General features: G+C 40.9%; 1 protein-coding gene across 2 annotated transcripts in view; it reads left to right on the forward strand.

Annotated features, from left to right (window-relative positions):
• The window catches only part of VPS13B (vacuolar protein sorting 13 homolog B), a 1,225,788-nt gene that overhangs the window by 752,594 nt on the left and 454,781 nt on the right, over positions 1–18,413 (forward strand). For both annotated transcript variants that reach the window (XM_056522379.1, XM_056522375.1), the window contains exon 31: positions 9,167–9,370. In XM_056522379.1, the coding sequence (XP_056378354.1) occupies positions 9,167–9,370 (204 nt within the window). The remainder of the gene's footprint in view (positions 1–9,166; positions 9,371–18,413) is intronic.

Below are 18,413 nucleotides of genomic sequence, written 5' to 3' on the forward strand. Positions count from 1 at the left end.
ATACAGCTTCTAAAAAGTACTGGAAGGGTAAAGATTTTTTAATAGACGTAATTTACAAATCTGTTTAACTTTCTGGCATCAGTTCATTTAAAAAAAAAAAAATTCACCGGAGTACCCCTTTAAAAAAGAAAGTCATCACTTTCATGCTACTGAATCCATGAATCATTGTGGCAGTATCTGGCAGTTTCTCCTTTCTTCACCAGCCATTATTGATAGACCTGTTCCTGTTTGGTTATAGTGAGAGATCTATCAGTCAAAGTTGACAAGGCAGGCAGAAGCAATCAGAGACAATCCTGATTACTCATGGTTCAGGCAGCATGAAATGATGACCTGCTCCCTCCAACGTAGACTACTAAATTACATGGTTGTGACTTATCTAGAGCGAAACTTTTTTTGTTAGGATTGAAATAGACAAAAGATAAATAGTTTTTTCATAAATGAGCCCTGTCACAATCGTTGGTTGCCTCTATTTGCAAATGGAAAATGCTGATGAGACTGATTTTACCTAATGGTACTGAAGTTCTTAGTTTACACATCTATACATTGTATCCTCACTGACCCATACTAAGGGGTGTGAGGAATAATATTTATAACTATAGTTTACCATATCTGGTCTGTCTTTGTTCCTTTTGTGATGTAGGCAACAGTGTCATACTTTTTTCCCCTCATATATTAGGCTCGATTCACATCTACATTGGAGGCTCCATTGGGTGCTTTTATTTGCAGATTCTGTCAAATATTCTACACAAAATAATGCAGCATGCTGAGCTATATCATCCAGTACAATGCAAGATACCATTCTGAAAATTGTGATTCATTGGGTGCAATTTATGTCTGACATGTAAGGGATCAACCAATGCCTAACAACAGAAAATACAATGTACAAAACCCAGCCTTACGTTTTTGTTCTCTTTTAGCCTCTATGTGTATTGCATCATGTATTGTACATGAATATAGAAGGTATATTTTACTTTTTAATTACATGTTCCAACTTTGGCACTAAAGTCTGGCAACATGTGTAATCCACACTGAGGTTGACCTATTTATTTTGATGTCTTCTCCCTGATTTTTATGTACCATATCGGGAAATCATAAAAACTTTGTATCTTAAATTTTAAATACATATACTTTGCTTGTTGTACTAAATCATTGTTCTGAAATCAACAGATTGAAACATTCATTACTACCCAGCAATTATTGAAGAAAACTTGGACAGACAAAATTCTGTAAAACAGATATAAAGAATCCTTTTAGTTCTGTATGTTTGATATATTCTGCATTTAAAATGGCTATGAAACCAGAAACCAAAAAATATAAAATATCTATTATACATTTATTTAATCTACAATTCTTCCAGATGCCAATAATTTTACATAGTCTTATTAGGGTTTAACTTGTAGGGTATTTGCAGATGTAAAGAATAGAATTCTTTTACCTAATGGTACTGAAGCAGCTCCCGCTACCTCTAGCAAAGCAGAAGGTCACAGCACAGTCTGGAGCACTACTACCTTTAAAGGGGATCTAACACCCTGTCCACCTGCACTAAACCCAATACACTGGGTTATAGTGCGGGTGAACCACTTTACAATGAGGTGTCACTTAAATCCGTTCAGTATATGCAGAGTTCTGGCACTGCAATGTTCAGCTGCATTGAGCCCCAGCGTGCAATGGAGGCAGGGAGCCAGCTCCCCTGCCTCCTCCATATTCTGACCCGCCCCTTCAATATTATGTTAATGAAGGCCGCGGGTGAGCGCATATAGAGCAGAGTGCTCACCCGAGACATTTGTTAGCATATTAATGAAGGGGGTGGGTCTGACGGAAAATATTGAGGAGACGGTAGCTTGGTGAGCGACCTCCTTTCCTCCATTGCACTCTGGAGCACACTGCAGATTAAAGTATTAGAACTCTTCATATACTGAACGGATTTAAGTAAGTGACCCCCCTTTGTAAAGCTGTTTACCAGCACTATAACCCAGTTTAGTTTAGTGCGGGCGAACAGGGTGCCAGGTGAGTGCTCCATAATTTCTGTCTTCTGGAGATATATTTATTCTGTCTTCTGGAGATATAGTTATTCTGTCTTCTGGAGATATAGTTATTTTAGCTAAACTAAATGTTTGTAACTGTATTACTGGCTGTTACATGATGATGGTGATTCTTTGGCTTTACCCCCCAACCACTGAATACTTCTTCGTTATTTGCTGATTAGAACAAATGATTGTTATGAGGGAAATAAACATTGTTACATGCTTGTAATTATATGGTGTCATAATATTGTACAGGGTTTAGATGACACATTTAAGACCTGACATTTGCGTTGCCAAGGCAAATGGCTAGTTTTAAGTTTCATCTTGGTTTCCTGCCTCTGTTTTTAAGACATCCAAGGATTAGTAGTGTTCTGTGCTCTTCACTCCCAGGAGGCAGAAGCTGAGCCTAATATTACTCTTACACAGGCACCTGTGGCCTGGAAGATTAAAGGCATCCCTATGAGGGACCATGCTATGCTGTCTTCAGCTTTGGGGGGAATAAGTTAATCTATTATCTTGGAAAGACACATTTTTAAATAATAGCTTCAAAACCCTGGGAAAACAGAACTTTCAAGAAGCTAAGGAAACATTTCAAAAAAGATCAAGATTTTTTTTTCTTTGCTTAAGTTTTTCCACTTGTACAGAAATATAAAATATTAATGTGTTGTTTGATATGCTGGATCAATGTTTTAGGGACCATTTTTGGTGCAAACCAGATTTGTGCTCTACTGAATTATACCTTTAAAAAAACAGTTGTTTTTTCTTTTTCAAAAAGGCTCTAGATATAATTACTCTATTACATCTATATAAAAGAAGAACAAAGAACTACCAAGATACAGTAAAACCTCTATGGAATGACTACCCAAATGAGCATTAAAGAATGTTTTTCTATAGGGGTGGTCTTCTCATAGATGGCAAGTGTGCGTAATGCAGAGATGGTACTGCACTATGACACTAAATAGGTGGTCATCTCAAAGAGGTACTTTTTGTTGGAGTTTGAAGATGTTTCCCTGTATAGAAAAGGCGCACAAATGCTCTTACATGAATACTTCAGCATTTAGAACCTTATCCCCCATCCACAGAAGTGTATGCTCACAGGGTTCCAACCTCTGGGACCCCCTGCAATTCCAGAACAGTGCCCCAAATCTCCCCGCTGCAGGGAGCACAGTGTCGGCACAGGCTCCGTGCATTCTCTATGGGATCGCCGAAGATACATAAGCACTGTACTCTGGTATCCCTGGCGCTCCAATAGAGAATGCATGGAGTTCATGCTGACCCTGCGCCCCATGCAGAGGAGAGATTCAGTGCCCCATTCACAGGAGGAATCGCATAGGTCGGACCCCCTGTGATCAGACTCTTATTCCTCCTGTGGAGTACTCCTTTCATGTTTTTTCCAGATGTGGTATAATACCTTAAAGGGGTATTCCAGGCAAAAACTTTTTTTTATATATCAACTGGCTCCGGAAAGTTAAACAGATTTGTAAATTACTTCTATTAAAAATTCTTAATCCTTCCAGTAGTTATTAGCTTCTGAAGTTGAGTTGCTGTTTTCTGTCTAACTGCTTTCTGATGACTCACGTCCCGGGAGCTGTCCAGCTCCTATGGGGATATTCTCCCATCATGCAAGGGATATTCTCCCATCATGCACAGCTCCCGGGACGTGACATCATCATTGAGCAGTTAGACAGAAAACTTCAGAAGCTAATAACTATTGGAAGGATTAAGATTTTTTAATAGAAGTAATTTTCAAATCTGTTTTACTTTCCGGAGCCAGTTGATATATAAAAAAAAATGTTTTTGCCTGGAATACCCCTTTAAGTAAATGCTCTGGGAACCTAGAACTGTTCCTATGGAAAATGTGCTACTGCCATTTAGACTCCACAAACACTAGAGTTGCAGGGCATGCAGATGCATCCTATTCACCACTGTTTGAACTGTTTCTGCCAAGGTTTTACTGCATGAAAATAAGCAACTGATATGTGCATAAAATCAGGACGTGAACATCTGCCAAATTTTTGGCCGACTTTAGCATGGTTTTATGCATAGCTTTCCCCCCGAAAAACACACTATGGACAATGCATGACATTGGTTTTTTTTCTGCAAAATGTGTCCTCTTTTAGTCATTAGGGAAATATAAAACACTATACCTACAGTGCTTAAATGGAATCTGTCAGCTCTGCGGAAATGGGCAGGGAGCTTATATAACTGCTGCTATATGTCTTTTGTTTTCCTGTCTCTTAGCTGATGGCTGTTTGCAAAGTTATAAAATTCATATTTTTCTTATAAGCTTAAGAGCTGTAGATGCCAGACTGAGCTACAGCATGCATTCTCTCTAATGCAATGTTTTCCAACCAGGGTGCCTCCAGGTGTTGCAAAATTACAACTCCCAGCATGCCTGGACAGCCTTTGGTAGCCTTTTGCTGTCCAGGCATGCTGGGAGTTGTAGTTTTGCAACACCTGGAGTAGACATGTGCAGAACCAAAAATTTTGTTTTGTTCGTTTTCGTTTTTTTATTTATTTTCGGTTCTGTGAATATTCGGAATGCTGTGCAATCGTCATATTTGGTTTTCGGATGCATCCGCGAAATTTTTTTTTGTCTTCGGATGCATTTGTTTAAAAAACAGATGCATTCGTTAAAAACAACGAATGCATTCGTTAATTCTGATTTTTTGGTTCTGCACATATCTAGTGATCCCTCAACATATGATGGTAATTCGTATGTTAAGGGATTCGTGCAATGTAAAAAAGTAAAGTCCTACTCACCTGTCCCCACTGCCCCCGATGGTGTCCCCGGGCCTCCGTTGGGCTCTCCTAGTCCTCTTCGGTTCTCCGCTGGGCTCTGTGGGCTCTCCTGGTCTTCTCTGGTCCTCTGTTGTCTGCCACAAGGCCTTACTGGGCCTCCGTAGCGACGTCATCACGTCGCTGCCGCACACCATTCCTATTAGATGACGGGACGGCGTGCGCGTCATGACAACGTCAGAGGGAGATTCGTATGAAGGCCCCGGACCAGCCCAGGACCCACCGGAGGAAGGCCCGCAGCAGTGCGGAAAGGTGCTTCAACTGCTATCCGGCAGCAGCTTAAGCATTATGCGCTGCCGCATAGCAGTTGATGCATGGCCCCGACATTCGGTATACTGATAACGAATGCATTCGTTGTTCGGTAACATGCATATTCGTTATGCGTTAGTTAACGAATGCATTTGTTAACTGTATATTCGTATTTGTATGCTTTTTCGGGATTTTTTTTTTTTTTCATGCATTCTTTTTGTACCAAACACCCGAAAACGAGAAAATTTGTTACGCTCCGTGTTTGTTACGAAACAAATTGCACATATCTAACCTGGAGGCACCCTGGTTGGGAAACACTGCTATAATGTTTGATATAAGCAGTTTTTAAAATACTGTATTGTAAATCCAATGGGTTAGGCACAGTTTTTGGACCATATGTTACGTGTTACTGCTAAAACTAGTCAGATTTTCTATTCTGGAGTTAAGGAATTCTAGATGTATGAGCTGTAGGTAGTAGGTTATGCCCCCATACATATTGCCCCCAGGTAGGTTGTGCCCCTAGTAGGTAGTACCCACAGGTAGGTCCTCCAAAAAAAAAAAAACACTCGCCTTTCCACCGCTTCTGCGCCAGGCTCTCTGCACCCTCCGGAGCAGGGAAGGGCTCTCACAGTCCGTATAATGAAATGATATCCAGCGTACGGCTATGTACATTACTTTCGCTATGTGTGTACCCACAGGAGCAGGTTGTCGTCTGCCTCTGTGCTGGAGCTGCTGTAAGGTGGTGCAGCAGGCCACCGGTGGGCAGCAAGCAACCGCGGTAGCTGGGCCTGGCCTCTTACTGGGGTACTGGCTGTAACCCCCTCTGACTACGGCCCTGCTGGGAGGCTGGAAGCATAACTCTACACGTAAAGTAAGTACTGGAGCTGCAAAATTTAACCAGCCATGCAGCCCTTTAATTCTAAGGATTGGTGGGAGTCTGGATAGTTAGACCTCATTGTTTAGCAAGTCATAGCATATCCTAGTGATATGCCTTCACTGATTTAAGTAATGAAACCAGAAACTTTTAATAGATAAAGGAAAAAAAACATTGAGAGGGAAAAAAATTGGGAAAGAAAAGAAACATTGCTGCTGATCTCAGGTATACATCACTTTGACACTCCATAAATAATATATCCGGGAGAACTGGACTTATTTGACACTGACATTACTTGTCTGATAAGCTTATTTTTAGATGAAAAATAAATTGTTAAAATTCAGTTTTGATCTGCAGACTGTCTGCACTTACTCTGTTCTTGTTATCAAGTTAGTTTGAGAAACTTTGCCCCTCAACACCGGGTGGTCCATCTTCTCATAAGGTAGACAGGTTTACTAGGACAGTTTTTTCCCAGCAGTTGTCCTGGAGGTTTCTATGATTTATATGTCTCCTTTTTTGATAAAAATAGAAGGAATTGAGTCTATCTTCAGGCTTTGGATCTATGTCAGTCTCAAGGAGAGATGTTAAGCAATACATTTTGCAATAGTCAAAAACTTAAGCCAAAAAAGGAAGATGAAAAAAAAATTCCAGTTGTCTAGACCACATCAGTGCAGTGTTCATAGACATATTGTTATCCAGGAAAAAAATCAGCATTCAGTTCATGAACCTTCTGTGCGGGTTCTGCTCTGTATGTCTAATTGCCGCAAATGTTCATAAACGCACATTCTAATTTAGAATCTGCAGACAAGCCAAGCAAGCAAGTCACTGGATAGTTGATAAATATGCACTGTTTACTGAATACTTGGCAAGTTATTCACTGCTATGGTTTCCAAAACTCATATATCTGTATTCTTCATATTAAAAAGCCACTGATTGTGAAAAGTTATTCTAAATACTTACTGAATAATTGCTGCCAAGATAAAACTAAGCCTCTTGGGGCAATGGCTAGTGTTGAGCGAATCAGTTTGGCACTAATCTAATATGTTCTGAATCCCGAACTTTTAGGATTTGTTTCAAACAAATCTCTCAAATTGGCTGTCCCAACTGCTAAACCACACAGCTCCACATCTTCTGCCACATCTTCTGCTTTGTCCATTATGTTCCATACTGTACTGCTGCTGCTGGGAACCCTATCCTTCAAAGGATAAACCTTGAAGATCTCAGTGTGTCATACACATCTTTTCAGGACACTTTCAGTTCAGACCTAAGTTATCTGGACCAAATCGAATCAGACAGGCAATTCTCTTGAATAGCACTTTTGAGAAACTCACACGTGGCATGCAGGTGCCAAAGTAATCCCAGTGTTTGAACTTTTATTGACCATTGATGGCCTGAGAATAGGCACTAAACCCAATTTACAGGGTTATAGTGCACGTGGACCTGATTTACATGAGGTATAACTTACCCTAATCCATGGTCTGGTTGCAGAGAGAGACCCATTATTAGCTGGCATTGCTATTATGCTATTTGCCGCCTTTGCACAATGGAGGTGGAACCAGGCATACCCAGCATCCCTGCCATCATGCGCAAAGTCAGCGATTAACATATTACCAAAGCCAGCTAATAACAGGTCTGTCTGTGCAACCAAAAGTAATAGAGAGTCGGCACTCGTATAGGTGGTGGTGCACGTGGACCAAAGGTACAAATAGTAGTGAGTGCCGGGATTTCTTCTACCTACTGTCTGTGCAACCAGACCACGGATCCTGGCCTGGTATACCTCTTTTTAATCTGGTTCACTCACACTATAACCTTGTGTATTGGGTTTAGTGCAGGTGAATAGGCTGTCAGTTCTGGAGGCCTCTTTTAATAAAATAAATTGGAGGTTTTCATTGGAGTCTTCTCTTTCTAGAATATAGTCACAGTAGTTGAGATTACTTCTCTTGCCACTTCATGTTCAACCAGTAACTGCCCATTTCTACTTCATAAACTGCAGGAGAGACATTTGTAAGATTTTCTCCACGTAACATTGTAGAAAAACTCGCTTGTCTTGGCATAACATGTCGGTGAGTGCTTTTGTGTTGTAGCTAATATTTCCAGATTTAAACCTCAACTTTGTATTCGGATCAGCCAAAGCAAATAGGTATGTTAACGTATGATCTTATGTCACTCAGTGATTTGCAACATAAATTCATGAAGCCAGCTTCGTTAGAGAAATAGATGATATCATACATAACTCCTTCAGAAAAGCCATAAAAGCTTGAGCTCTGAACATGGGCAGTAGTATTAGGATGTAGGCTATTAATTACAGCCTCAAAACCATAAGTACTTAGTTAAGTCTCTAAACTTTAACCGTAAGCTAAAAACAATTCTTGGAATATCAATGAAAAATAATGTTAACTTCAGCAGATCCTGTAAACTGTACTCAATCTGCCTTAGAGGCATCCGGTTGAACCCCACAATCCTGGGGATAAGTCATCTTTAGAAAATGTATTGGAAACATTTCTTAATCTTCTGGTTTACAAACCACTGGCGAATGGCTATTATTACCAAATAAAGCTGCAGCTTGCCCAACATGCTGATTATTAAATAAATGGCTGTTTGTATAATACATGAACTGTTGGTGCCTTGTACATAAATCAAGCAGGGGCTGGAAAAGGAGGAGTAGCCAGGGGGTGTGCCAGGCTATTGCAGCCGGGCCCCACCCCCTTGACACTTGTCTGAGAAATAAAAAGACAATTTAATGTTTGGCCACCACCATCAGCTCCAGGAAAGTTACAGCTTACTTACATGAAGAAGACTTAATCCCGCACTACTAAAACAATAGTCTTTATTGTATTCCATAAAATCAATGTACATGAAGGACACTGCGCCACTATGCTGCACAAACATCGGACTAGACGGACATGTTTTTTGCGTGTCCGCAGCTTACTTTTATACCCTGATGGCTATCCAATGATGTCTACAGCTCAGAAATACAGCTGACAGATTCCATTTGCCAGTGCTACTCGTGGGCATTTTAATACATACTAGTGAGAATAATTAGTTCTACTGTGTCTAGCTCATACATTACAATGAATTATTTGCCTTCATATGGGCGCTTGTAAATAAATACATTCTGTATGCAGTGATAATGTATATTGTGTAAGATTACTTAATATTCAATTATGGGTACATTTTCCAATGTAGAACAGATTCTTGATAACTTATTTCTATATTTTAGGCGTGCTCTGAATTTAGGTATCATTAGAGATCCTGGATCAGAAGTGGAGGACAGGCAATACCAAATAGACCTCCAGTCGATTAACATTGGTACTGCCCAGTGGGAGCAACTGAAACCTGAAAAGGAGAGTAACCATGGAGGACTTCTAGTTGAGGCAGACAGAGGCTCTCAGAATCCTGCCCTGGAATGGAACATGGCTAGCAGGTAAGACTGCAGTTGGTAGAGTATTAAGAGAACTGATGCTTTCAAGCTAAAATTAAAACCTGCATGTACTCCTTATATGCAATACCTGTTTGTTGTCTTTCTATTGTAGACTGAGCTTTGTTTTTTAGATCTCTCCTGACTTCAGGGTCTTGGACAGGTCACAGAAAGTTGCTTCATGGCCTTATTAGCTCTCATGGAGGTTATATTTATATGACCTGGTCACCCATAATGTGAGCCGATGCCTATAGTGTGTGATCTATGATCTGATATTAGGGATGTGTGAAACAAACCAGAGATTTCTCTTTAATTGATTACCTATAATGTTTCATATTTCTTTGGTTAAAGGGGTAAAGCATACATGTCGATTTATAAAAAAAAACTGCCTGATTTTGTTATATTACCTCTTCAGAGTGATAAGGGCATTTTAGTGTTTTCACTGGTGTTATTGAGTCTCCCCCATGGTGCACAGCTCTTTCCTCATTTTCTACATTTCTGGGGGTAAGACCACAGCTGAGCTGTTTACCATTAATACATACAACCCCCCTTAGTTGCCTAGACAATCACAGTACAACGCTCAGTCCTTACAGCAATGCCATGACATAGTACTGGCGAAAGTGCACTGGACATCCATACTGTGTGCAGGGGGATGACTTGCACAGTACAGTACTATAGATTGCATGAAGAGGGGATAAGGGGTTACTGATGCACTGGGTGGGCAGAAATGCATCAGTAATGAAAAGGTTTCACTATTTGCTGCTGCTGGAATGCTAAAGGGAGGAAGAGGGAGATATTACACTGCAGCACTGTATGCATAGAGAAGTAGTTACATAGGTATTTATGTGAGGGACAGTTGCCCTGATCTTTATATAGGTGGTGAGAGATTAGTGGGGAGCCTTCATTTACTTTTGTGGATCACTACAGAAGGCAGACTGGCTCAGCTTGCAGGAACACAGCCCAAGCTTTCTCAGGCTCTCTTCCTCTCCTGCACATAGCAGATGCAAAGCCCTGCTCCACCTCCTATGTTTTGTACTCTCTCTTTAAACTTACTAGAAGCTGAGACTGATGACAGGCAATGGACAGCAGAGTCTCTTATGGGACGCTAGTGTGCCTAAAGGGATTGTCTTTTGGATTTACAATGCTGTTACTTTTATATATGCATTTTAAATAAATTGTGGTTTTTAATGGATTTGCTGGATTAGCACTGATTTTCTCTGTGCTTTGTGTGGAACCCAAGCGTTGTCCATGCATTTCTTTGTGTGACGGTTAGGGTGCTTGCTGTTGTTTCATTATTTTGAGGTCAAATGGTTGAAGCATGGCTACTCCACAAGAATCCGTACCTAGTGATGAGAAAAAAAAATGTCTAAATCATTAAAGGGGTTCTCCAGGATAGGTTATCAATATGAGACCTGTTGATTGACAACACCCAGATCCTCCAATGATCAGCAGTTTGCCAGCTCCTCAGCAACCGCATATTGAAATAAGAGAGACGAAAGCAGACAGCTCCATATGTAGTGTAGTGGCCGTACTGAGTAACTGCAGCAGTGATTGGCTTAGTGGCCTTGAATATCTGAAAAAACAAGGGGGCAGAGCTCCTCATCGTGCAGTACCATTAGGGATGCAGCAAAATGGGTAAACAGCAGGACCTCGCAGGGCTAACACAGTCTCCTCACCTGTTTAGGTTGTGTGCCGGACACAACCAAAGTGACAGAAGGTGGATCAGCTATCCTGTTATCGGTTAGGGTGTACACTCACCGAACAGTATGCAGTAGATTCAATAGTAGATGTGAAGAAGCCGGGTCCACAGCGGGATCCACCAGTCGGAAGCAGTGTAGCTGAAAACGTAACAAACTTTATTAGCCAAACATAACGCGTTAGCCTCGAAACAAAAAGTTTGTTACGCTTTCAATTACATTGCTTCCGACTGGTGGATCGCACTGTGTACCCGGCTTCTTCACATACTTTATTGAATGTACTGGCTTAGTGGCCTGTCACTGCCAAGACGAGTTCACCTCAGAAGTAGCGTCCAGAGCATTTGGCAGGAGAACGGAAGACTTCACATGGTGACCCCTATGGGAGCAATGCAGAGGAGTATACTTTGGTTTTTTAATTTTCATGGCGGTCCCAGCACAAGTTACATGGTATCCCAGCTGTTTACCCATAACACTATATTACTCTGCTCAGCTTCTTCTTCTCTATAACATGATGCTGGAAGATTGGACTGCTTGTTCAGCATGACAGGTTTCTTTTAATAAATGTGGTGCATTTTTGTTACTAGATCTTTCTTACAGTACTTTGTGTCTGTGTTGGTGGTCTAAACCCCATTTAATTTGGTCTTTGAAAGTATGGCAGCCAGGAACACAGAGGCTTCGACTGACAAGTGAAATGCTTTTGGCATATTATATACTAACAACACATCCTTCTTCAGCCTATGAGAGATATTAGCAGCGATCCAAATTCCAGCTGATCAGAGGCTTCCAAGTTCAGTTGTATAATGCTATTCAATTGTAGTCGTGGAAATTGCTGTGGTTTGTTTGATATGGCGGAGATGTGCCTATTAACACCCATGAGTAATAAGCTTCTGATTATTTGTTTTACCGCTACGTGCGTTCCAATCAATATAGGCAGATTATCTCTAGGAACATTAGCATGAGGCCAAAGTTTACATTTCCAATTTTGACTCATGCTTTCTGTATACATAGCCTTGGTATGTTTATTAGAATAGGCCAGTGGACGCGATCAAATAATGTATAACATTCCAGAATTCAGTATTTTAACCATGATGTAAAGTTGTGTGTTCTGTGACCACGCAGAATCTATAACTTACACTTTTATAATAACAAACCACAGGTGGGCCGCCATAATACATATGCAGAATTAAACAAGAGGCTTTAAGGAGCTTGCAAGTTGAGTTTTTCACTTATCTTTTACAAACCACCAGATAAATTTAATGGAAACTGAATACTGCTGCTTGAATGGCACTTAGAAGAAAGAAATCCTGGATCAGTGACAGATAAAATATACTGAACAGGCTTCTGCTTTCAAGTGTTATCTGAGAGGAAGACAGCATTCGGCACAGAACAAAGTAACACAGGAGTATGTTTGGCAGAATGACTCGATCATGTGTTGATCTGTGTTTACATGAACATGTAGACTTAAGAAGAAAAGGGCCAAACAGATTGAAATTCATGAAGATTTTGGTTGCCCTTCACTTTTACCCCCTCCTCCTCGTTATAAAGTTGTCATATTGAACCTTGTAATGTTATTTAGACTACAGCACTGACTTCTATGGATACACTGACCAGCTGTTGAGAACATTTACATCTCACGTATTTCTGTACTTTAACCTCCAGATTACAGTTTTAGGCCTCATTTAAATACATTTATTTTGCTGTATGTATTTCCCAGAGGGCAGACCAGGAACTTCAGCCATGGATGAAGCAGCATAGAAGAGGCCAGCAAAGAAAGTCCGGAGCAGACAGCGGGGAGGTGGAGCAGAGAACACAGTACGGCATCGATGAGTGCCTGGAGATGCTGCATGCATCTCCAGGCACTCATCGATGCCGTACTGCATTCTCTGCTCCACCTCCCCACTGTCTGCTCCGGACTTTCTTTGCTGGCCTCTTCTCTGCTGCTTCATCCATGGCTGCAGTTCCTGGTCTGCCCTCTGGGAAATACTTGCATGCACTGGCTCCAGAATTGTTTTTATTTGACTATGCTACAGGGGCTAAAAAGTTAGTGTAGTTCATAATATAGTGTCTGTACCTGTGTGTGACGGTGGTCTCACAATTCTTCTGTGATTTTTGCCCCAATATTTATTTTTAACCGCATATAAAATTACTCAGGTCTCAGGTTTTCCCAGGTTGCAGTGAGGCCGAGACAGGACATAACTAGTCAGGTGTGCAAAGGGAGCCTGTCCTGCTTCAATGGGTGGAGCGATCGCGGGATGTGAGAGAGGTCATTCTGCAACTAATTGTATTTTTGAAACAGCTGTCAGCACCTTGGTTAGAAAACACAGTTTTTTTTTTTTGTTTTTTTTTTTTAATGGAATGAAGCTTGTGTTTCAATTGGTGGGGTAGCTGATATGTGAGAGGGAGGAAAGTAGCCCCACACTTACAAACAAGGAACTATGGGACCTGTAGTTTGAGAGAATGAACTCAAACAGGAAATACCCAGTTGACAAAAAGATTACCATATCGTAAAGGTAATCTCACAACATAGCCATTTATCCCCAAGACAAGCACAGATCCTTCCTAAGCATGTCCATTACTGTCTGGCAGGTATGTACTAAAATCACCTTATGGTGGATAACCCCTTTAAAGGGCCAGTATTCACATGCAATGCCATGCCATTGTTTAATGCCAGGTGTACAGGGACTATTAAGTCAAGAAAAATGTCCAGGCAAGGGGAATTTATATGTAAAAATGTATTTAATTAATTTATCCGGACTTAAAGGGGTAGTCCAGTGCTGAAAAACGTATAAGTTTCGGATCCCATAGTTTCGGATGCATAGTCTCTGAAGCAGGCAGAAGAGACTATTGGCCAGGGACTGGAAACAGCTGCATAGGGACATGCTGAGGGTTTGGAGGGGGTTTGGCACTGACTGAAGCCTCCAGTCTTCTTGGGGATGATCCAACAATGTTGACACACCAGGATTTTTTCATTTTTCTCAAGCTCAGATTGGATGGGGATCATCAGTGGAAGCCATTTTCATAGCCAGAGATGTTTTACCGGGTTCAGAGCAGGGCACTGGCTGGGCCCCTCAAGGGCATTCACAGAGTTGTCCTTAAGACTCTCCTGTGTTGTGTTGGATATGTGCTTAGGCCTTTTGGGGGAGATTTATCAAAACATGTCCAGAGAAAAAGTTGCTGAGTTGCCCATAGCAACCAATCAGATTGCTTCTTTTATTTTTGAAAAGGCCTGTGAAAAATGAAAGAAGTGATCTTATTGGTTGCTATGGGCAACTCAGTAACTTTTTCTCTGGACAGGTTTTGATAAATCTCCCCCATTGTCTTGTTGAAAAGTGAACCAGTCAGGTTTTCATTAAGAATATTTTTCTATTCACATTTCCCTTAACCATTACCAGTCTCCCTGTCCCAGACTTTGAAAATCACCCCATACCATAATGCTGCCACCACCATTCTTCACTGTAGGGGTGGTATTGGGCAGGTGATGAGTTATGTTTGGTTTTCTCAAAACATGACACTTAGAACTGAGCACAGAAATTTTAAGTTTGGTTTCATCAGACCAGAGAATCTTGTCTGAAAGACCTTTTTTGGTGTCTTTTTTTTCTTTTTGCTAACTTTGACAAGCTTCACTGAGGAGAGGCTTCTTTCTTGCCACCATGCCATAAAGTCAACATTGGTGAGTGCTGCAGCTAGGGTTAATCTTCTGGAAGTTTCTTCTATTTGCACACAGGATCTTTGGGGCTCAGCAAGAGTGACCATTGGGTTCTTGGTCACCTATTGCCTTGTAAACAACTTCTGCCATTTAAGAATTATGAAGACCACTTTGCTCTTCAGAACTTTCACTTAAAGCGTACCTGTCATAGTGCAAAAAAAAGTGATATGTTACTCAGGACCCAATCCTGATCATTTTTGTGTCTCTCTGACCTATATATCCAGAGATATAAGCATTTATCTGCTGGTGAGTTACTTTTTCATTGTGCAGGCTGGAAGGGGCGTGTCAGTCTGTCTCCCTCACAGGAGCAAGCCTGTGCAGTCAGCCAATCAGTACTCTCTACTCTGTAACCCTTTCCTCTCTTGTTTTATGCTGTGTCATGTGTCATATGTGGCAATGTTAGCAAACTACCTAAAGGGGATTGGAAATCAAAAATTTTCATCATCAAGTAATGGGAAAGTAAGGGCACAAAAAAGTCTAGGCTTTGGACTGGGTTCACATGTTGTGTGTGGGTAAGTTACTTGCAGCAAAACCACAGTAACATGAACTCAGCAAAAGTTCAAATTTTTCTGCCGTTTTGTACACTTTGCTTTATAACTTACTCTTTATTTTCTTCAGTGATCCACTAAAATGGGGTATCTTAACTGCAGTCCTCAAAATACCCAAATAGCCCATGATTTAAAGATGTCCCATGCAGAGCATGCTTGACATAAAGCTTGATGACCATAATTATATGCCCTGGAAAATACTAAGGAAATCCTGTAAACATGGCCTGTTGGGAACGTTGCGGGCCAGAGTTTAGAAACACTGCACAAGAATATTTTGCAGATCTAATTTTTTTTACTCCTGGAAGCCATACATTTTTCCCAAAAAATTTTCAGGATTATTTAGTATTGTCCGACACAAAACAACCATAATTATGTGATACTGGATAGTTTGTTTGTAAAGACTCTATAAACGTATCACCCTGCACTAAATCTTCAGCCTTTGGTCCCATCTGTGCAGTTGATGGGCATTTTTAGAGCTCATCAGGCAATAACTCATCTCTCCTCCTTGTTCTCTACTACCAGCGACCAGACAGTGATCTCTTCCTCTGACATGAGCAACAACAGTGACTAGCATGAAGTGCTCTTGTCCTGCCAACTCCAGTTGTTTCAATGAAATAGCTGCTGGCCTGAATTACATAGAGAATATCCGAAAATACGTCCGACAGATGGGCTATGTCAGTGCAGAACAGTAATGCACTCTCGTAATTGGCCATGTCATACTTTAGATCCCCATAAAGGAACGGGCAACGACAGCTCCCTGTTTGGTTTTCTCCACACCCTTCTCTTCGCTCTTTGTCCAAAGTAGCCCCAGCAACAGCTGTGGATGTGGTATTATGTTCTTTGGGGTATAAGCTGCTGAATTGCTTCCAGTCCCTAATTTTTAATACTTTTCTCCATATGAAATGAGAGAAATGCAGATGTATAATATGCCTTGAGTTATTTTCATTCTCAATAGCTTGTGGGTGATAAGGTTGTGTTGTACCCGGCTGACAGCTCTTCTGCGCCTCATTGGTTTCATATGTGTTAGAACTATTTAACCTCATAGGAACTTACTCGTCACTTAAAAGAAAAAGCATTTTGTAGGGTTAGAGGTTAAACAGCGATAACAGCGTACATAGCAGAATAATTTTTATTAATACATTTGAAATGTTGTTTCACATACTTTATGATTCCTTTTGGGATTTTTGTTATATATTTTTTTTAAACTACTCTTATATATTATATCTACTGTTTCTTATGGCTTTTTACATGTTGAGCCAGCAGATAGAGCATCTTCAAACTAAATGTGTTAGTTGCTGCACTGAATATATTGAGCATATAGCATGCTCCATCTAGTGGTGTCCTGTGATATGTTTTATTAATGTTGCATGTTTTATAAGGGGTTTCCATTCTAGCGATTGTGCAGAGTGGGGGATATGTCTGATTGCACCTGCTCTTGTAATGTTCGTGAATAATCCTCCTTCCGCATAATACATGCAGTGAGGTTTTCATTTAGCAGAAGATCGTATAATTTATGGCAGGGATGGAATTCTTTCCACGTAAAATTAATAACTTTGTCTCTTTTATCTTCTTTTGGCTTGGAATGTTTTGCTCATGAAAATCTTTTTTTGTCTCCATTTCCACTTGGATTTCCATCCTGTATAACAAGCATTATTAGGAGACTTGGCATTGGACATGGTTTCACCCCCTGTTTAAACTCACTTATAAACCTTGGTAAAACATGTTCACATGCACATGAAATCAAATAGCTTTGTACTGCGTCCAGATCAGAAACTGCACTTCTGTTATTTATGTTTTTTTGTTATCTCTTGGGTTATAACTCTATAGCATATTTGATCAGATTTCTTATATAGGACAGGTTCACATATGGCCAGCGATCCAGTATTGTTACCATCTGGTGTGGTTGCCCTAGATCAGCGGTTAGCAGTTCTCTTGGGGTACACAAAAAAAATCTGTAATGGCGGCTGTAGCCACTGGTCATTACACTACTTCAAAAAGAAATTAGCAGTAGCTACTGGTACTAGCTAATGTCGCTGCCCTGAGGAGTGGAGCAGGAGGACACCAGAGGAGACGTGCGAGCTCTGGGCTGCTGTGGACAGTAACTACATTGGCCGCTTTGGTGCTCCACTGTTCCTCCTGACCAAGGACCTACTGGAATGGGCCGTAGTGGTAGGTCCCCAGACCAGAGGAGCAGTGGAACACCAAAGTGTGGCAGTATGAGGGCATACAACTGTATGGGGGCAGTGTGGGTGCCTACAACTATGTTGTGGCAGTATAGGGGCCTACAGTTATATGGAAGCACAACATACAACTATATGTGTGGATTGTGGAGACTTAAAACTATATGGGGGCCTATTACTGTATGAGGGCAGTATGGGGGCTGCCTATTACTATATGGGGGCTTAGAGGGGGCACTATTACTGTTTGTGGCAATACACATAGTGAGTTTTGAAAGAGGTGGGTATTTTGTTGAGGAGCCTAAAATGTTTGTGTGGCAGGAACTGTGGAGATAAGTATTGGTCAGGAGAAATTTTAATGGCAGTCTTTGCTGAACAGTGAAGAAAAGGAAAAGTGTTTGACTCCGATCAGAGAAGATGTCACCTGTGAGTCAGGAGGATTGAAAAGAGCATATGTAGTAAAGAAAAACATACGCATTTTAAATAACAGCAATTAAATTAATTACAAACATGTCACTAATATGGGAGGTACAGTTTTTGCACATGGGTTGTCAAGGTGTACTTGGGCAAAAAAAAATTTGGGAACCACTGCCCTAGATTAACGAATGTGACATGTATAGTCTTTTGATCTGGCACAACCCATGCTGGAGGGCAACTATAATGGAAGGTCTATGTTTCAGCCTATGGAGATCTGGATGGGATGCTGGATGCAATAAATCCAGCTTAGGGCTGGTTCATTCTATCTGGTTTTTCCATCTGGAAATGTCTATGGATTGCTGAACATATATGTACCCGTCCTTATTGATGTTTCCCATTAGGACATCCCTTTCCCATATTCCCTATTAGATGGCATAGAGTTGCCCATTCATTTTAATGGTTGGCATTTGATGCGGTCACTGCAGGAAACAATGCAGTTGTCCA

This window comes from Hyla sarda, chromosome 5 (genome assembly GCF_029499605.1).
Source record: "Hyla sarda isolate aHylSar1 chromosome 5, aHylSar1.hap1, whole genome shotgun sequence".
NCBI lineage: Eukaryota > Metazoa > Chordata > Amphibia > Anura > Hylidae > Hyla > Hyla sarda.